Below are 21,179 nucleotides of genomic sequence, written 5' to 3' on the forward strand. Positions count from 1 at the left end.
ATTTCTCTTCAGTACATACAACACTTTTTTCTAGTTTAGCAGTAATGCCAGTGAAATTAAAAAAACAACAGATTCTAAATATTTAAATCCTAACTTAATTAGTTCTTACCTTGTAACATTAGGTGGCTCGTTTGCTTGCTTCAGGTCTGTTTTCAGTAATAGTGCATGTACAGGTGCTTTTTTTATTTTATAACAGGCCTTCTGATAAAGGCTCAACACATGCTTGCTGTTTTTCTACACTTACTTATTTTGTGTGTATATGAATGAGTGTGTATGCCACTGCATCTGTGTGTCTGTCAGAGGATAACTTAAGGGAGTGGGTTCCAGAAATTCTCTGTGGACTCTGAGCCTTGCATTGAATTGAAGATGACTGAATCCTATATGAACATGCAGTCTTTTTCGAAGTTAACTTTACTAACTTGAAGACACATGAGGCATCCCGCTCTCAAGGTACTGAAACTTTCTGGTATTCTCAACACAAGACAGAGCAAGCTGTCAGAAGCATAGAGAGCTTGGATCTTCAGTGTGTGTCACTGAGAAGAAAATTCAGATGGAATGCTGCTAAAGATGGCATGCTGATGGTCACTTCAGTCCACATCAAGCCCAACAAAGCTTTCTCATTGAAGTTTAGTTCGGTGGGAATTAAAGTTTGGATTTTTTTTTCTTGGGGAGGAGTTGTATGTTATTTATTACTGGAAAAAATGATATCCCACAAGATTATTTTATGTTTTGAAATATCGTTTCTAGTGTTGCAATATATTCTAAAGGTTTTTAGTTTGGTAGGGAGTGAACTTTTTTGAAATAGGGACTATTAACCTCTGGTCTTCATAAGGACGTGTGATTAGTTCATACACCTAGACTATGGGTCTGAATATGGAATGTCAAGGATGAAGAAAGGATTACCCAAGGGTAGATGCAGAGGCGTGTAAACGAGACAGTAACAGTATGTGAGAGAACCCGGAGCTCATGCTCCTTGAGGAAAGTACGGTGGTGGAGTAGAAGAGAGGCTTAAAGCACCTTACAGTCTTTGTCTTCCCATTGGGATTGGTTTGGAATTTTGTAATGTGAACCAAAAACAATGAATCTGGAGAGGTGGTATAGCTTGGTGGTATTGGGAACCTGGGTTTCTCTAGCTTACTGCCTTGTCATCTGTAGCATATGCCCTCATTGTCCCAAGTGGTCACAAGAAAGAGCTGTAGTTATGTCACTATTCCAGGTGACAGGCAGGCAAGGAGGGAGGGGGATGGACAGTGCCCCCTGTTCTTTCCTAAAACAGCTGCCAGTTCATTTCAAGTTCATCATTTGACCTGAACTTTGGCATAAGCAGCTGCAAGGGAGGTTGGGAAATACACTCTTACTCTGGGTAACAGAATGAGTGCCCAGTAAAAAGTTTGAATGATAAAGGGAAAAGGAAAGAATGATATTGAACTTGACAGCTAATGATCTTGCATGCCATACTAATGCTATCATTGGTTAATGCTGCAATGAGTGCTGGGATTAAAGCCATGTGCCACCACTGCCTGGCTTTTAATTACACTTTCTATATCACAGTTATCAGAGTTCTTCATGAAAAGAAGTTGGGGCAGAGCACAAGGCAGGAACCTGGAGGCAGGAACTGATAGAAAGGAATTGGAGTGGCACCGTTTGTTTTGTCCCACATGGCTTATGCAGCCTGCTTTCTTATAGAACCCAGGACCACCAGCCCAGGGATGGCACCACCCACAATGGACCAGGTCCTCCCCATCAGTCATTAGGAAAGTGCTCTACAGGCTTGCCTACAGCCAAATCTTACAGAGACATTTTCTTAATTGAGGTTTCCTTCTCTCAAATGACTTCTGCTTGTGTCGAGTTGACATAAATACTAGCGAGGACACATGCTGAAATTTTTTTAAAAATTAATTGAGAGGACTTGGCGGTGGTGGTGCACGCCTTTAATCCCAGCACTTGGAAGGCAGAGGTAGGTGGATCTCTGCGAGTTCGAGGCCAGCCTGGTCTACAAGAGCTAGTCCCAGGACAGGCTCCAAAGCTACAGAGAAACGAAACCCTGTCTCAAAAAACAAAACAAAAAAAATTGAGAGATGAAAAATGGGTTATATGGAGTTAAGGAGACCACTATAGCACTGGCAACACAGGTCAGAGGTGATGAGGCTGAATGGGCCCATTGAGCAGCTGGGTGTCTTGATGGATAAGGACGGGAATGATAGCTGTGGCTTTGAAGCCAACGGTGTAGGAAGAGGAGGTCTACTTAGAATGATCTTGGTAAGGAGCAAGCAGAATGGCAAGGAAAAGATAGTATAGTGTTTCAGAAGCCAACGGGAAGTGGGCATTTTAGGACTTAGGGAGTAATCAGTTGTGCCAAACGCACCTGATAGTAAGTATTTGGTGTTATTGATAAGACCTAGCAATCAAGATGTTATTGGCTTCATTCGTGTTAAGAGCAGGCAGTGCTGTGATAAAGGAGAAAACCAGAGTTGAGAAAGATTAGAGAAAGTAGAGGTGTTTGTAGAGTCACAACCAGAGACGGGAGGAAGCCATGGGGAGACTGAGGATGAGATGGAGTCTTGGAGATGATGTGCAGGATGTGGCAGCAGGAAGTCAGTGACTTATTTGCTCTGTGAACTAGAGTTGAGTTCATTAGGGTGGCCGACAGTGTTAATGAACTTGAAAGTTAATTAATAACTGTAATAATAGGGAAAGTACAAGATTTAGCAGATTTTCCACAAAAAAAATTCATCTATGTATGATTTTTTTTTTTTACTTGCTACAGAAAATAACCCAGATGATTCTGGCCTTTCCCTTCAGAGGTATGAAATGAAAAGACAGTATATGAAAGTGCCTATCATGGAACTTGCCACAAAACACTGCATGAGGAGGACTCAGTGAAAGTTCTTAAAATGTGTGCTCTTTATGTGGAACATCCTGATTTGTTGGACTTTTTACACCATTTTCTCTCCAGCAAATTCTTTTTCTCAAAAAAAAAAAAGTGGCTCACTTTGCAATAATCATCCCCTTGTGAACCATAACAGTGGGTAGTGCTGCCTTGCTTTGCGCATTTGGCACTTACGTTAGAAATGGAACACGCTATCCAGAACTGGGTTACACTTTTTCGAACAGGAACAGTGTGTCCATGACTGTGTGCTGAATTTGGCTTTTCTTCTAACTGGAAACTAAGTTGTGAGCAGAGTTGGCAAGATACAGATCATGGCAAACAGTTTTAAAAAGATCTTTCCATTTCTGTAAAATGACTAGGTTGACATCCTAGAAGGCAAATGTTCTTTTTGCTTGTTTGTTTTTTGAGACAGGGTTTCTCTGTGTTGCTTTAGAGCCTGTCCTGGAACTAGCTCTTGTAGTTCAGGCTGGCCTCAAACTCCCAGAGATCCACCTACCTCTGCCTCCCCAGTGCTGGGATTAAAGGCGTGTGCCGCCACTGCTCTGCAAATGTTCTTAAAATCACGTTATGTAGGGGATTGCCAGCTGCTTTTAAGGAAGGTGTTTGAACAGAAAGATGAGACTATGCGTGGCCTGGCCGTTCCCGAACATTCCCTCCATCATGTGCTTAGCTGCAGTAGAGATCTTCTTAGAGCACTGAATTCTGTTCTGTCTGGAGGAAAACAGGGAAGCAGAGTGATCAGTGAGTGAAATAAAAGGACATGGAGAAGATTTTTTATTGTAGATAGAGGGGAGAAAGCAGGCAGAGGGAAGAGTCCAGGCTAAACATGGCTGGCCGACTATGAGAGGAGAACAAGAGAAGAGCCATTAACCAAGAAAGGCGGCCCGGGCTAAGAGACCAGTGTAACCAAAATGACTGAGTGATACAGGGATCAGACCTGGGGAGTTGGGATGGGGTGGGAGCCCAGCGCCTGGGGGAGAGAGGTTTAGGGTAGGAGCCTGGTGAGGAGTGCTGGGAGGAGCCACAGGTATTGAGTGAGATTTGTCCTGGGTTTGAGGCCTTACATTCCAGCCTTTTGTTGATGATAAGGGACAAAAATCTCTTCTGTAACTACTTCCACAGGTACTGAGTGAGACCTAACAATTAGGATTGAAAGCTCAAACCTGGTCACTCTTAGTCCTTGACTCCAGGGATTCAGTGTGAATCACATTTCGGCTGTTGTGTCCTGAGACCGCCCATTGTATCTCAGTATATGTGTGTATTTTCTCGAGGAAGCACAGGAGACCATGTTCTGTGAAGTTCTGTGTCCTAAGTTATATAGACTCCGCCTACCTTCTGCAGATGTCCAGAAGCCAGCACTCTTTATATGGTACTGTTAGTGATACCGACCCATCTTAGTGAATCTGAAAAGGATCCTACTGAGGAATTTAGATGTCAAGGGTCTAAAAATGGTGCTATGACTGGGTGTGTCCAGTGTGTGACCAGCTGCTGCTGAGCAGTGTTCCAGCACTGACACCAACACCACCTCCACCACCTCCACCACCTCCACCTCCACACCCCTGGCTTGTTGAACTAAACTAAGCTCTGTGGGGTTGCTTGGTGAGGTCCTGTGGTGGAGGGTGTGGACACTCATGGACAGGGCACTTTTGTTGTGTACAGGATGATTTATATGACATGAATCTCTGCTTACTCCCTAATAAACGAATAACTTAAAACCTGCAATAAACTCTAGACAAAAATATCCTGGCTTCTTGGAATCAAATAGTTACTAGAGTTACTAGATTCATCTGTCTTTGGGTTGGTTGCATAGCACCCCCCCCCCTTGTCTGTGTCCTGTGTGTCAGTGTGCTGTGTGTCTCTGTGGGGTAAGGAGTTTAGGGTGGGGTAAATCATGAAGCTAACTCACAGACCACCTCCATTGGTGGTTTCCAACAGCAGAATAACTTCAAACGCTCCTGGCGTTTCTTCCCAATTCATTGCTGTTTGAATTTCTTCTTCCTTGTCGTCTAATGGCTCTTCTCAGATTCTTTCCTTTATAAACAGATTCCTCAGTAGGACCTTTTCTTCTTTAAGAGTCAGATTTCCTAAGACAGCTAGGTATCACTGATACTAATTTAGTACATAACCCTTCATAGAAAACCCAAGGCGGTGAATATTAACTTTTTTTTCCTTTTTTGCCTTGAGTTGTGAGTTCCGATGCCCCCGAGCTTAAAACTTTTTTTATAAATTAGTCTCCCATGTATCTGATTTCCTTCGGGCCTTTTCATATCTGTGGTTTGATTACCCCCACTCCCTTCTCTGCCCTCTCCCCCTGCGCATCCTACCCGTTTAACCCCTTGTGCCCTAGTTCGTCTTCCGAACATTCTACCAGCCTCACTCTGGTGCTGCCCTCTGCAGTCCTCCTGCCTGCCGAGTGCTGGGGTTACAGAAGTGCAGTGCTGCACCCCATGTAGCGTTTTCAAGTTTAATTACTGTAAAGAATATCTGCAACTTTTATCTCTAAATATTTTATTTCACAAACTTGATGACATATGGAACAGAGATTATTTGTCATGAACATCATAATTTTGAAGTTGTGGTTTTTCGTTTTGTTTTTGTTTTTCCTCCTGGAAAAATTGTCAGTGAGATTGGTGTTTGGTTCCATCTTTCAAATTTCATTATAAATAAAATTCCTTTAGCATCCATTCTTGAAGAAAATGGACCTTAGGGGAATTAAATTCTTTATTTGATAGGAATGTTGATGTACCAAAGAATTCCTTAGCATATAGAATTAAGATGTGATCCAAATTCTGTTATCCTTCCTGGCATTATTATTAACTGCATTTCAAGAGCTATCAGCTAAAAGTATAAATTATATTTTCTTAACGACACCTAACTTGTTTATACATTGAATTTTTGTTTTATTCTGCTTCCAAGTTTAACTTAAATATTTGAAAACATTATTGTACATGAAATCATTAACTGTAATTTTTTTTGCCTTTTAAACATTCTACTTCAACCGTGATTGTCTGTGTGTGTGTGCCTTTGTGTGCCTGTATGTGTGTTGCTGCCCAGTGAGGCCAGAAGAGAGTATTGGATCCCCTGAAGTTGGAGTTACAGGTAGTTGTGAGCCACTTGAAATGGGTGCTAAGAATTTGAGAATTGAATGCATGCCCTTTGGAAGAGCAGGAAGTACTCTTGACCACTTGCTGAGCCATTGCTCCAGCTCATTACATGGAATCTTTTTACTGTTCCTTACATCTAGATATTTGTGTCTTTATGCATCAGAATGTTCAGATATGTAAAAACCATATCACAGTACGTTTTGTTCTGATGGTGCACCTATTTTATAGTATGATTCAATTATATTCATAAGTTTAGAGAAAAATAAGTGCTATCCATGGTGAAACTGCAGTGAGAGAGTAGGAGTTCATACGATGCTTAACGGGGAAGGTGGAGGGAGAATGTGGTCAGCGTCGGGGACATGGAGGTTCCCGAGTTATTGCTGTATGCTTTTTACATTTCATTTTTCCAGTTGTTCATCTATAGGCTACATACATAATGTTTCACAATTAAAATTTTAAGGTAGAATTGGAAAACAGGCCTAACTCACTGTGTTGGGGGAAAATTGCTTTTATGTATTCTATTTTTCTAAAATACATGTCCAGAGCATTAAGTAATATTTCTGAGGTATCAGTTTTACCTAAAGTGAATGTAACAAGTGGATTTTCAGCTAAGTTCTTGATGTGGGAAGTGAAAGTACCTGCTAAATGGAAGTTCCTGGCTTTTGCAAAATAATTGGAAAATAATTAACTTTTTAGAGCATATGTATGTGTGTGTGTTTGTGTGTGTGTGTTGTGTGTGTATTATGTGTGTATATGTTACATAACCTCCTAACAGAATAGACTACTTGAAGCCATTGTGTCATAGTAGCATCCTCTTACTTACTGGTTATCTCAACAGCTGTATTTGAAAGGATTATAAACTACCCTGTCACATAAGGGCACAAAGGTCCTGTCTCTGTCATCTAGTCTTCTTTTTTTAATGGTGTAACACTTAAATTTGGGACTTTTTCTTCTTTAGAGCGCCTGTAAGCCTCTTCAGTGCTTTTGTCGCAAGCCTTTCTTTTGGTTCATGAATGGGAATTTAGCTACCTTTACAAGGACAGCAACAGTCCTGCCACACTAACAAGTCATTCAGAATGGGGCATAGCAAGAAGAGCTCTTTGTGTTCTTAGTGTTTGCATCGAGTAGAAGAGTCTTCATCCACACTTGGCAGTTAAGAAGAACTATGTTACAAAGGAGTATTTTGTAGAAAGATCTATGAACAAGAATTATGTATTAAGTTGGTCCATCACACACAGGGAGATGTTGGTCTCCAAGGCCAAGATCACAGGAGGTGAGCCCATCAATTCCTTCCTGTCCCAATCAAAATGCCTTCAGACAAGGACATGTTTACAGGTCACAGGACAGATAACAGCAGACGTTCACAGAGTAACCACTGTTGGCTCAAGTTTTCAGTCTCCTCATGTTATCTGTCTTGTACTGTGATGGAAGAGGCCATTTGAGGGCTTATCCTATTAAAGCAGAATAACAAAAATGTCACAGATGGATAGGAAATGCATTTTGATTTTTTAAAATGCTTTCATTCTTGCTATAAGAAGATTTGTTGCTCTTCTTTGGACATCAACATTTCCTATAAATGTTAATTGTTTCTGTACTTGCACGAGAAATTCAAGTTTAAGGCCCTGTGCCCACAGAGAGCGAGCTAGGATGCTAGAGAGGGGGTGGAACTGGGATTTCCACAGCTCCAGCCTTTGTTCTCTCCTTCCCTCCCAGGGCATTTCTTAGTCAAGGACATTTTATTTTCCAGTACAAGTTTTTAGAAAGTGACAGCCTAGAGTTAAATTTCTGAGGAAGGAACTGTGCTTGTGCCTACCTAGAACTGTGACTGCACCTGCACCACCTTCTTCTGCTGGGTCATCTTACAACTAAATGAGGAAATAGGAAACAAAAACAGTTGTGTTTTGGTTTTTTTGCTTCCTGTGGTAGGAAAAATAGTAAATGATTAATAATGTTCAGAGTTGAAGTTGGATATAATGCACCTTAAATGTTTAGACTTGATGAGATTTGGGTATTTGATATTTTGATAAAGATTGGAAATAGCATCTTAAGATATTAAGATTTAGATAATGACAGCAGTCAGACAAATGGTTGTACACTGTCACTCCACTGTAATTAAACATGCCGCTGGCCTACGTCCTTGTGCAAGGAGAATTGCCATGTGACCTTGCTGGAACTCTACATTGAGAGAACAAAACTTTAAGGAACCATGGAAATAATCTTGGTTGATTGTCTTTACTGTCTCATAAAGCTACTCAAATGACATCTCTAATTTTATATTTTCTTTCAGATTCAACCCTATGAAAAGATAAAGGCCAGAGGCTTGCCTGATAATATATCTTCTGTGTTGAACAAACTGGTGGTGGTGAAACTCAATGGTGGTTTGGGAACCAGCATGGGCTGCAAAGGCCCTAAAAGTCTGATTGGTGTAAGAAATGAGAATACCTTTTTGGATCTTACTGTTCAGCAAATTGAAGTGAGTAGTATTTGGCCGTTCTCATACTAAAGTAGGTTTCGTGTTTCCATTAACATAAGTGCTCTATTAGTAAATGTGGGTGTGAGGTTGAGCTAGTCAAAGGGGGTGCTATTTTGTCTCTATTAGTGTGTGGGTGTGTGTGTGTAAGGACATATCCTTAAGACGTAAAAGCTTGATGTTAAATAGCATTTGTGGTTGCTGAAGGCTCTGGGTCTCTTCAGATTCTCTTCAATGTGCCCTCTACTACTTTTTCCTTCATGACACTAGAGTTTTCTGGCTTGATCCCTCTTGGGAAGCTGGGGAGGATGTCACACATCTGGTTGGACGTAGCAGATGCAGTACTAATCTTGGTTTCCTTCTTTGACAAAGTTATTAATTGCGAACTTGATGGACCATAGATTTTATCTTTTCCATCTCTGTTTCCCTTGTCTAGTTTGGTCCTAGCAACTACAGTCATAACACTAGCAGCAGCAGCAGCTAAGCTGACGTTTGTCCAGTATTTACTACACACCAGATATTCTAAGCACCTTCTCCAAAATGACTCCTTTTGTCCTCTCAACAACTCACAAGTACTGTTACTCCCATTTTCTAGATAAGGATGGGCTCTAAGTACAAGGCTTACAAGATAGTATGATGTGTAAAAATCTGTGCTGCCTCTTAGCTCTTGAGAGACAAAAGATTTCAGCTGAGGTGTGATTGATGAGTTTGAAATTCATCTGAGAATAGGAAACCATGACTTTGTTGCAATTGTGTTCTCATCCCCACAGTGCTCGGATACAGAGCAAATGCTTAGTTAGCACCTGTCTACCTTCAGGCCATAGTACTGTTGACGTGCACACAGCTCCAGTGGGGACTGTCCCAGGCCACCAAATCTGGGCCTCAGCTGAGTTAGCCATGAAATGCAGAAAGTAGCTTCTATTTTAGAGGGCCATGATTTATTGAATGAGCGCATGATGAATTGCTTACCCATATATCTGGCTTACACCAGATGGTCACTTTTGTAAAGTGTGTGTGTGTATGTGTGTATCCAGAGAGATCTATCAGTCAAGCTTTAAACATTTTGTGATTAGCCATTGAAGAGTCAACTTTAGATTGCAAGTCAAAGAACATGAGTTTGGATGATCTGATTGTCACTCTGCTCTTATAGCACTTGAACAAAACCTACAATACAGACGTCCCTCTTGTTTTAATGAACTCTTTTAACACGGATGAAGACACAAAAAAAATACTTCAGAAGTACAATCATTGCCGCGTGAAAATCTACACCTTCAATCAAAGCAGGTACAAGAAATAAAAATAGCTAGATATTGGAATTGTGACCCCTGGGAATTCTCTTCATTGTTGCAGCACAGTAGCCTTATAGCAGCAAAGGTCAATTCTTGCAAGAACTTTATAACTTTAAAATTATATAGAGGTTGGGCCTGGTGGTGGTGGTACACACCTTTAATCCCAGCACTTGGGAGGCAGAGGCAGGTGTATCTCTGTGAGTTCAAGGCCAGCCTGGTCTACAAGAGCTAGTTCCAGGACAGACTCTAAAGCTACAGAGAAACCCTGTCTCAAAAAAAAAAAAAACCATTAAAAAATTTATATAGAGGTTGATAAATATGTAATGGTTATAAACTTTGGCTCTGTCGTTTCCAGTTTCTCAGGGGATCTGCTTGAGATCTTATCCTATGTCCCAGATCTTTAAAGGCAGTCTAGAAAGTCTCCAGTCAGTGGGTGAATTCCTGAAGGCAGGGGTTTCTTTATCTAAGTAGATAAAGGTTACGAGAACACATCCACTCAAGGAGTAGAGTGAGGAGAAGGAGGCAAGGTGACTGGGGACAGGCCTTTCATTAGAGGTGGACAGCAGGCTGCAGGAGCTTCTGGAAACAGTGTCTAAAGTTGGACCATTTTAAAATCTGTTTTCACATCACTTTTCTTTTCCCATCCTAACGTGTTTGTTTCCTAGTAGTCTGTCCACACGCTCTTCCTGCTTTCCTTTACTGGTTGCCAACTCTTAGCCTTGTGCTGACACCTGGGTGCTAAAGGAGGGAAAGCCACCCTGTGTGCATGTGTTTAAGACTGACTGGGCAGATGGCCTCAGATTTTCAGGCACAAGAACCAGTGAAGTTTAAAAACATTTACTTACTGAGTCCATCCTCTTTGAGAATTGTAAAAACGGTCTTAAAAATATGAAGGGCCTTCTTCTCTGTATGGCTTTGGAAAACTTACTTTGAATAACTATCTAGAAAATAGATTTTTAAAAAATAGTAATGACAGATTTTCCTAAAACGATTCACCTATAATTTACTATTGACAGTCTCTGAAATGGAGGGATGTTTTATTTAATATTTTAAAAGATTTTGTTTTATTTTTCATTATGCATATCTGTGTATATCTGTGTTGGTATATGCACATGAGTGCAGGTGCCCATGGAGGTCCCCTGAGACTGGATTTACAGGAACGTGTAAGCCATTTGACATGGGTGCTGGCAGCTGAACCGTACATGTGCTTAACCATTGATCCATCTCTCCAGCCCTTATTTAATTTTAATGTATTGTTTTATTCGAAGGATTAGGTGTGCTACAATAAATAATGTTCTCATTTTGTTTTTAAAGGTACCCGAGGATTAATAAGGAATCTTTACTTCCTGTAGCAAAGGATGTATCTTACTCAGGGGAAAGTACAGAAGCTTGGTATCCTCCAGGGCATGGAGATATCTATGCTAGTTTCTACAACTCTGGCTTGCTCGACACCTTTCTAGAAGAAGGCAAAGAGTATATTTTTGTGTCTAACATAGATAACCTGGGTGCCACAGTGGATCTTTATATTCTCAATCATCTAATGAACCCACCCAATGGGAAGCGCTGTGAATTTGTCATGGAAGTCACAAATAAAACACGAGCAGACGTAAAGGTAAATACTGAAGAATCAATTTGGAGATTCATGTTTTTACAGTTGATAAATTACATAGATAAAATACCTTTTCTTATTGATAAGTTTCTATTTTATGAACTACATATTTGTTATTTACTTAACATCATTTTAAGAGAATGTGATGTTATTCTGTGGGGTACCTTAAGTTCTAAAAAAACAATGTGTATGAGCCCAGAATTAATAAGAGTGTAAACCTATGTCAATAATTTAAATTAAAAATAGTTTCATACATTTTTATGGAACAAATCTGAACTATGTGAAAATGCATAGCAAATTTCTCACGCCATTACTACTCTTCAAGTTTCTTATTTTATTATGCTATCCTTTTCATGGAAATTTATTTCTATAAAATGTGTGTATGTATTTCATACTTTGTCACTGTGCTATCTTTGTAGTTGTGTAAGAATAATGAATGCAGTTGTTTAGTACAAAGTATAAACGAACGTGGCATATTTGGTGGTGATAAAATGGCGGTAGCTGCTGCACACCACATTGGCTACCCTGGATTCTGTACCTCCTCCTCCTCCCACATTGGGATGGTCTCATGGCTGTAAGGACATTTCCAGCCTTGATCTACTTCTCATTCACTCGTCTGTCTCCCTTCTCCCCCCATCCTAGATCTTAGGAAGGGGAGGAGGACTCTGAGTACTCAACAGGGCTTTAATTATGGACAGGACAGTGAGTGTTTATGGTAAAGTAACACTGAATTATGAAGATTATATAGTCAGTGTCTTCTATGAAATTCTATAGAATTCATAATCAGTGTGGTATGGCTGATTGCAAGAGAATTGGAAGCACTCATGATTTTCTGCTTTTCTAGGGTGGGACACTCACTCAGTATGAAGGCAAACTGAGACTGGTGGAAATCGCTCAAGTACCAAAAGCACATGTTGATGAATTCAAGTCTGTGTCAAAGTTTAAAATATTTAACACAAACAACCTATGGATTTCTCTTGCAGCAGTTAAAAGACTGCAGGAACAGAATGCCATTGACATGGAAATTATTGTGAATCCAAAGGTAAGTGAAGGTCATGGTTTCTAGAGGCAGATCCCTGCCAGCTCCCTCTGGCTTGGCTGTCCCAGCAGTCAGACTGTTTTGTCTAGTCAGGTTCTCCAATTCTGCACTCACCCCAGTGATGTGCTCCTGACCCCACGCTGAAAAGATCTCCTGCAATGTAACTGCTTCTTCTATACTCAGATGCCATCTCTCTGTAGGAATCTTCTACACACACGCTATCTGTCTGTAGGAATCTTCTATAATCATGTGCCGTCTGTAGGAATCAATCTTCTATGCTCCTATGCCATCTGTCTCTAGGAATCTTGTATAAGTTTTCTCAACTTCTGGTTCTTTACTGAAAAATAGACATGTTGCTCACTCAAGTTAAGAAACTTAAAAAGAAAATCATATGTGGAGCATAATACAAATACTTGGCTAATTAATGTCTGTTCTCTGATTCTATGAAACCACTTTCCAACTACTAACATCACACATGGAACACAGCTGGGTGCATAAAACCTGTGTTCCCTGGGTGTGGTGGCATACACCCATAATTCTAGCAGTTGGGAATGGAGGTAGAGTTAGTTCAAGGTTGTCCTCAGTACATAGTGAGTTTGATATGTGAGATTCTGTTTAAAAACAAACAAGCCCCAAACTCTTTGTTTCCCACTCTTACCCAACCTTTTTCCTTCTTACTTTTTTATAGACTTTGGATGGAGGCCTGAATGTCATTCAGTTAGAAACTGCAGTTGGAGCTGCAATTAAAAGTTTTGAAAATTCTTTAGGTATTAATGTTCCAAGGAGTCGATTTCTGCCTGTGAAGACCACATCAGATCTCTTGCTTGTGATGTCAAACCTCTATAGCCTTAATGCAGGATCTTTAACCATGAGTGAAAAGCGGGAATTTCCTACAGTACCCTTGGTTAAATTAGGAAGTTCTTTCACCAAGGTAGGTAATTTGTAAAGATAATCAGAGAATTACTTTTTACTACTGACCTTTTATATCCCTCCATCTTTGGTGTGATTTATAAGAATTGACTGTAGTCTTTGTAGTTGCTCTGGAGAGTAGGAAAAAATGCTTTAATGTGGGGACATGACTGCTGCTTTCATCAGTCAGAAAGGGTTAAATCTCATTTAATCAGTATGTATCGTGCTCCTACTATCTCCTGGGCAGTTTCTGGATGTGGAGATTTAGCAGCAAACAGAGCAAACTAAAATCCCTATCTTCATAAAATTACATCAAATATTTAGTGTAGCAGGTGGTAGAAACTATAGAGAAATAAAGCAAGGGTGGAGCTGGAAATGTGTGGTGGAGTTGATGGCATCACAGAGAACCTCAGGAAGAAACTGAGTGTGTTGTGGATTAGGGTAGAGAGCTTCACCTGGGCAGGGGTGATAACTAGACTTAGAAAACATTAGTGGCAAGCCTCGGAGCCTGCTATGACATCTAAGTTTAGTCTAGTCCTAGACATGGTTTCGTGCTGTTTGGTCTGTAGTGCAGATGAAGAATTGAATAGTAAACTATGAGTATGTGCTTCCTGAAAGATGCAAAAGAAGTTTCAAGGTGGAAGGAATTAGGTGTCAAATGCTGTTTCTGATTCAAGCTAGATGAGAATTCACCATTAAAATTACCAGTGTAAAGTTTGGGAATCTAGTTGGAATGGATTTAAGGAAGGCTGGGAGAATTGGAGTTGGAAATTAAGAGTTGAAGCCTCAAAGAAAAACACAAATTAGGGTAGTAGGCCAAAAAGGACATAAATTTTAAGGGGTTCTGTTTCATAAATATGAGAGAATTTACTTATATATTGTTGGAAATTAATATAGTCAGGAGGGGAATACAATTGAAGCAGACTCCTGGAACAAATTCTTAAATAGCCTAAGGAAAGCTCTAACAGTGGAGAAGTTGCCTTCATGTCTGAATAGAGTCTCTGCAGCACTAGAACAGCGGTAGAGAAAAGACAAGGAGGCAGAATGGCATAGTAGGGCCAAAACCAGTCGGGCTTATTTTCTCAGCAAAATAGAAAGCAAACACATATAGGATTGCTTATACTTTATGCTGTTTCTTGTCCTGAGCCTTGCTGCACCTGTGACTCCTACCCATCCTGTAAGGCCAACTGCAATCTAGAATATTTCAAGCCTTGGTGGTCTCTCCTCTTTTTCTAAATCCTGACTGTGTGAACTGCTCATCTGGCTTAATATGATGGTTACTTATTTGTTTTCTCGTTTGAAAACAAAACATCTGATCAACAGGATTATAAAATGCTTGAGTTTTTAGAAACATTACCCTATCTATCTATTGGTCTCTTCTTCACAGGGGCTTGACTATAATGAGTGCAAACTAACAGGTTCTTCCCATAGAAGAACTTGGCCAGAACTTCAAGTTCTATATTGAATAGATGGAGAGTGGACAGCCTTATCTTGTTCCTAATTTTAGTGGAATTGCTTTGAGTTTCTCTCCATTTAATTTGATGTTTACTGTTGGTTTGTTGTAAATTGCTTTTATTATGTTTAGGAATGTTCTTTGTATTTTTGATCTTTCCAAGACCTTTATCATGAAGGGATGCTGGATTTTGTCACAGGCTTTTTTAGCATCTAATGAAATGGTCATGTGGCTTTTTTCTTTCCATATGTTTATATAGTGTATTACATTGACAGATTTTCATATGTTGAACCATCCCTGCATCTCTGGGATGAAGCCTACTTGGTCATGGTGGATGATTTTTCAGATGTGTTCATGTATTTGGTTTACCAGTATTTTATTGAGTATTTTCGCATCAGTGTTCATGAGGGACATTGGTCTGTAATTCTCTTTCTTAGTTACGTCTTTGTGTGATTTGGGTCTTAGGGTAGCTGTAGCGTCATAAAAAGAGTTTGGCAATGTTCCTTCTGTTTCTATTGTGTGAAACAATTTGAGGAATTAGCTCTTCTTTGAAGTCCTGGTAGAATTCTGCTCTGAAACCATCTGGCTTAGAACCTTTTTTTTTTTTATTTTTTAAAAACTGTTAATGATTGCTTCTGTTTCCTTAGGGTTTATAGGTCTATTTAAATTGCTTATCTGGCATTGATCTAATGTTGGTATGTGATACCTATCAAGAAAATTGTCCATTTTCCAGTTTTGTGGGATACAGGTTTTTGAAGTATGACCTAATAATCCTCTGTATTTCCTGGGAGTCTGTTACATCCCCCCTTTCATTTCTGATTTTAATTTGGATATTCTCTCTGCCTTTTGGGTAGTTTGAATAAGGGTTTGTCTATCTTGCTGATTGCTTTTCAAAGATTCAACTCCTTGTTTCATCGATTCTTTGTGTTGTTCTGTTTCTGTTTTGTTGATTTTAGCCCCGAGTTTGATTATTTCCTGCCATCTACTCCTCCTGGGTGTTTGCTTCTTTTTTGTTCTAGAGCTTTCAGATGTGCTGTTAAGTTGCTAGTGTGTGATTTCTCCAAATTATTTTATGTAGAAATTTAGTGCTATGAACTTTCCTCTTAGCGCACTGCTTTCAGTGTCTCACAAGTTTGAGTACGTTGTGCCTTCATTTTCATTGAATTCTAGGAAGTCTTTATTTTTTTTTCCTTGACCCAGTGGTGATTCAGTTGAACATTGTTCCGTTTCCACGAGTTTGTAGGCTTTTTGTAGTTTGTGGTATTGTTGAATTCTAACTAACCCCTGGTGATCTGTTAAGTTACAGGGCATTATTCCAATTTTTTGTATATGATCAATTTTAGAGAAGGTTTCATGAGGTACTGAGAAGAAGGCATATTCTTGTGTTTGAGTGGAATGTTCTATAGGTGTTTGTTAAGTCCATTTGAGTCATGACATATGTTAGTTTTTATATCTCTGTTAAGTTTTTGTCTGGGAGTCCTGTTCAGTGGTCAGAATTAGGTGTTGAAGTCTCCCACTATTAGTGAATGGGGCTTAATGTGTGATTTAAGTTTTTGTTTCTTTTATAAATGTGGGTGCCCTTGTTTGGGGGCATAAATATTCAGAATTGAGACTTCATCTTGATGGATTTTTCCTGTGATGAATATGAAATGTCCTCTTCTGTCTTTTTTGGTTAATTTAATTTGAAGTCTATTTTTATTCAATATTAGGATAGGTACACCAGCTTGCTTCTTAGGTCCATTTGATTGGAAAAATCTTTTCCCAGCCCTTTTACTCTGAAGTAATGTCTGTCTTTGAAGTTGAGGTGTGTTTCCTGTGTGCAGCACGATGGATCCTGTTTTCGTATCCATTCTGTTAACCTGTGTCTTTGTATAGGTGAATTGAGTCCATTGATATTAATGACCAGTGATTGTTAATTCCTGTTATTTTTTGGTTTTGTTGATGATAGTGTGTTTCCCTTCTTTGGGTTTTGCTGGTGTGAGATTATCTACTGCCTATTTTCAGCTAACTTCTGTAGGGCTGGATTTGTGGACTGAGAATGGGACCAAGTATTCAAATACTAGAGCATATGGGGGACAATGCTCATGTCAAATACCACAGTAGAGTTGACTTTGAAAAGAAAATGAGGTGAAGTAGCGAGGAGGGAAACCTGAGCTACTGTCTGGGATTCTTAAAGCTATGGATGGTTTGATTAAAAATACAAAGAAGTGCTCAGAAAGGATGAGAAAAAGAAAAGAAAAAATAAGGGAGAGTGTATGAGATGCAGCTAAAGAGAGTTAAATAAAGACTGCATAAGTATAATTAAGATGGAGAAATGAAAACAGTAATTCTGAAATGTAACTGAGCAGTGCATGAACAGAAAGAAGCAAAACCCCCATAAGGTATATATGTAAGAGCAGAGGCCAAACTGGAAACACGAGAGAAAATCCTTATGGCCTATTGAAAGGTGAAGTCCTCGGATTCCTCTGGCTCCAGTGGTTTCATGTGCTGTTGTCTGAAACACTTGTTATGCTTCTACTTGAAGGTTCAAGATTACCTAAGAAGGTTTGAAAGTATACCCGATATGCTGGAATTGGACCACCTCACTGTTTCAGGAGATGTAACATTTGGGAAAAATGTTTCATTAAAGGTTGGTATTATGAAAGTAATGTTTATTATGGCCTTATAAAATAGGTTTAACTTTCTAGTCCCAAATTTACCTTCATTAAGGAGTAATTCTTAGTGAGGACAGGTGATCATCATTGTATTTAGTACTACTGTATCCAGATACATAATCAGTTCAAATACAAGCATGATCAATACAGGAATTTTCTGGAATGTAACCCTCAACGAGAAAGGAAACATTAGATAGTAGTGAAGTGGGACAGTCTTCAGAATAGCCCCTATTAGCATTGTGATCACTTATAGTGATTCATCTATTCCTGTTGAGAAATATGAAGAGGGTAGATAATTAAAGCTCACAACTGAAGATATGCTTACCTTTTCCTAAGTATATAATCTTATAAAGTTCCTGTATTGATATTTTAAGTGTTCTTTTGTATTAGGGCCATTTGCTTCAATGAAGGTGTTAAAACAACATTATACATGAATAATACATAACCATAACTTCATGTATGCATACTACTTTAGATTAAGTCTCATTAAGATATAAGAAATGTTTCCAATAACTGTTCTTTAAAAATAAAAAAAAGGAAGGGGTAGGGGCCAAGGAGACACAAACCTGTGAACCCCATGTAAGAAGGCACAGTGGTGCAGTTGTCGTACCTGCACTGCAGAAGTAGATGTGTGGTTAGCCTTGCCTACTATCTCACCATGTTGCTCACAGCGAGGTGGGAGAGATCTCCTCTCAAAAAGAGGTATGTGACACCCGAGGAACAACACTTGAGGGTGTCCCCTGGTCTCCACATTTGCAGGTGCAGTGATACAGACACACGACAAAACCAACTCTGTAAAGATAACAGGTCGGCACCTTGTCTTCTTAAGACTGAATAATACCTTGTAAATGAGCCTGAGACAGGGCACTTACATGTCTGCTTCTCACTTGTGGTGCCACCTCTAACAAGTGTAAAGCCAGCACTAGGACTGTGATAGGAGGACACGTTATTTTACTCCTTTCATGTCTAATCTTACATTTCCAGCAAGTACATTGTTAAAGGAGCTGAACATGAGCTTGATTTTAAGATAACCAGTTGAATGTTTCAGCTTCAGTTTTAAGTAAAATCTTCATTTTTTTTTTTCTTCACTTAGGGAACAGTTATCATTATTGCAAATCATGGTGACAGAATTGACATCCCCCCTGGAGCAGTGTTAGAGAACAAGATTGTATCTGGAAATCTTCGAATCTTGGACCACTGAAATAAGTGATGCCAGATATACTTTATACTAATTATGGCTAAAGAGTTTCTTACAATAAAATGTTCTCTACAATTCTCAAAGAAGCAGGTACTTTTACTGCGCTGTACTCTGCAGTGTTGATTTTTAAAGTAGAGTTTTCTGCAGTGTGCTTTTAGCCTAAGGAAAGCCTAGATGGAGCAATACTTTACTTCTCTGATGAAGAGCCTAGGTAGTTCATCTTAAAGTGCAATATTATTTAATCTTAGAACTGGGCCAGCTCGGCCAATCTCTAACAGAAGCTTGAGTGATGGTCACTTTGAATTGCCTTTGATTTTAAAAAATAAAATGATACAACAATCCACTTGTTTCCTGTGCTGTCTAGTGCTGACTTTGTGAAACCGCAGGAGACTGCAGTGTACTCTTGCTCCAGGGTGGTTTCTTGGAATGTTTGACTAGCTGGTTAGCTAGCCAATCCTGGCTGGTTGTTTTCATTTCTAAGACTGTCAAACACTGTTAATGACAGCACAGAGACTACCCTGAAAGTCTTTCGTGTCCGCACCTGGTTTTAACACTAGTATGCCTGCCATGTTTCCACATTTAAGGGAACAGGTTTTTCCCAGCTGAAGGGGCAGTTTCACAGCCTCCTGTTCTAGAAATTAGAAGTTCTCCTTCATTAAAGGTTCAGTTCTTTTACTTGCTTTCACTCAAAAATACTGATAACCTTTGAGATCAGGTCTGCTGGTAGTTCACACATGCCTTTCTCTAGTCATGTTACAGTTCTTCCATACTTGTTTTGAAAAGGCTGTGTTTAAAGTATACTGTATTCAGCACCATTGAAAAAAGTTGCCTTTTAAGTCTGATGATTTTTTACATCTTTATTTTGACAATTTAAGAACCAATGACATACCTCTGTAATGATTTAAAAAAAATCCTCTTGAGAAAACAAAACAAAACAAAAAACCCACAAAATAAGATTATTTCATTGTACATTATCAGCACAAGATTAGGCACTCTGACAGGGTGAGGCACAGGCACTTTCATTGTGGAGTGTTACCGGTTCTAAAAATGCTTACTCACTGACCATGTATTTCTGGCCCCGACATAGCAGCCTGTATTTTAAAAGTTCTGTTTATCCCTGGTCTTTTCTTATATACATATCAAAAGTAACTTAAAAGAATCCAAGAGGGCCATATTTCATGTTATCTAAATGTTAAGATGAGAATTTGTAAGTAGGCGTATTATATAAATTATGTATTCTTGCCTCTGCTAGAAATAAAAAAGCAAAGAAAAAAACAAAATATATCCAATCCCTAACCCTTCATAGGTACTTTATAAATACAGCTATTAAACCATAGCTTTGTGTATATCACTTCCGCAAAGTATTTAAGTTAGTAGTTGTGTAAGTAAATGCAAATATTCTTTATTCCTTATAATTAGTCTTCCATATATTTAGCGGTTTGAGGCTCTACTCAGTGACATACAGTGGTAGTGAAAGGTTAAATATGCAACACACAAAACCTGAAACTGACATTAGTCACTAAAACAAAAACTGAATTCCTAAATCCAAGCAATCAAAAGATGTTTATTTTTTATAAAGATCTGTAAAAAAATAATTTTTCAAACAGCTTTACTTTCATAGAGAAAACTTTCTACAGAGGTTGACTAAGATTTTAATATTTTCAATTGTACCATCATTAAATAAGGTGGGACACCATATAAATTTCATTGCACTGGAAGAAATGCAGAGCATTTTTAATATAAAGTATACAGAGCATTCTAGGCAACTACAGCTGTGTTACAGCTATGTGTTCTTTTGGATTTGGTCCAAAGAAACCTGAGTCTGTTTCCAGAGAGAATGAAAATGTTATAGACACCTGATCAATTACTCCTTACCAAAGGATGCACAAAAATAGCATCCTTGTAGATCCCACTGAATCCAGCTCCCAACACTGACCCTTCTTCTTCCCGTCCCCCACCTCAGTTCACTTTGGGTTCCAGGTTCAGTTCCTAAAACACCAGGCATCCAGATTTTCTTCAGACACACGTCCTGTGGTCAGATGAACTACCCAGGTTTCTAGTCTGCCATCACCTCTTCTGTTCCCAGATCTCGGCCATGTTAAGATCCAGGTCTTTAAGGCCTTTTAAGGCTTGAAGATTTCCAGTGTAAAAAGCTACATCTGCTGTGACCAACCTGAAGAGTGGGAGAAAGGTATTTTTAAATGTAACACTTCTATTCAGATAATTAAAGGAGCAATATTCAGATGCTTAGCTGCTAGAATAGTTTTAAATTCAGAATTACTTGGGATAAAAATGTTGACACTTCTTAGCAGATTCCCACTATCTAAAGGGCCATTTAATACTGATTTGGTAATGTTTGGAAAAGGAATAAACCAGTGCCTTTTATAGTCAGTTTCATGACAAATTCCATCTGATAAAATGAGGTTTATTTTTAAAAAGCATAAACTAAGAAAATAACAAGTGAAACTGAAATCGTTTCTGTTAGTTGTCATTAAAACGTGTGTGTGTGTGTGGCTACAATAGGAGAAGCTCAAAGCTCAGGTTTCCTGGCAGTGCCTAGAGAT

General features: G+C 39.2%; 2 protein-coding genes across 6 annotated transcripts in view; one reads left to right on the forward strand and one right to left on the reverse strand.

Moving 5' to 3' along the window:
- Ugp2 (UDP-glucose pyrophosphorylase 2) overlaps window positions 1-18,956 on the forward strand; it is a 56,708-nt gene extending 37,752 nt beyond the window's left edge. For both annotated transcript variants that reach the window (XM_041668780.1, XM_041668779.1), the window contains exons 4-10: window positions 8,282-8,467; window positions 9,615-9,748; window positions 11,068-11,365; window positions 12,207-12,404; window positions 13,090-13,332; window positions 17,288-17,392; window positions 18,511-18,956. In XM_041668780.1, the coding sequence (XP_041524714.1) occupies window positions 8,282-8,467; window positions 9,615-9,748; window positions 11,068-11,365; window positions 12,207-12,404; window positions 13,090-13,332; window positions 17,288-17,392; window positions 18,511-18,618 (1,272 nt within the window). In that variant the 3' untranslated portion in view covers window positions 18,619-18,956. The remainder of the gene's footprint in view (window positions 1-8,281; window positions 8,468-9,614; window positions 9,749-11,067; window positions 11,366-12,206; window positions 12,405-13,089; window positions 13,333-17,287; window positions 17,393-18,510) is intronic.
- Window positions 18,957-19,457: 501 nt separating this feature from the next.
- Vps54 (VPS54 subunit of GARP complex) overlaps window positions 19,458-21,179 on the reverse strand; it is an 80,102-nt gene continuing 78,380 nt past the window's right edge. For all 4 annotated transcript variants that reach the window (XM_041668776.1, XM_041668777.1, XM_041668775.1 and 1 more), the window contains one exon: window positions 19,458-20,788. In XM_041668776.1, the coding sequence (XP_041524710.1) occupies window positions 20,683-20,788 (106 nt within the window). In that variant the 3' untranslated portion in view covers window positions 19,458-20,682. The remainder of the gene's footprint in view (window positions 20,789-21,179) is intronic.

This window comes from Microtus oregoni, unplaced genomic scaffold, assembly GCF_018167655.1.
Source record: "Microtus oregoni isolate MIOR12 unplaced genomic scaffold, Mior012 000019F_ref0000042, whole genome shotgun sequence".
Classification (NCBI taxonomy): domain Eukaryota; kingdom Metazoa; phylum Chordata; class Mammalia; order Rodentia; family Cricetidae; genus Microtus; species Microtus oregoni.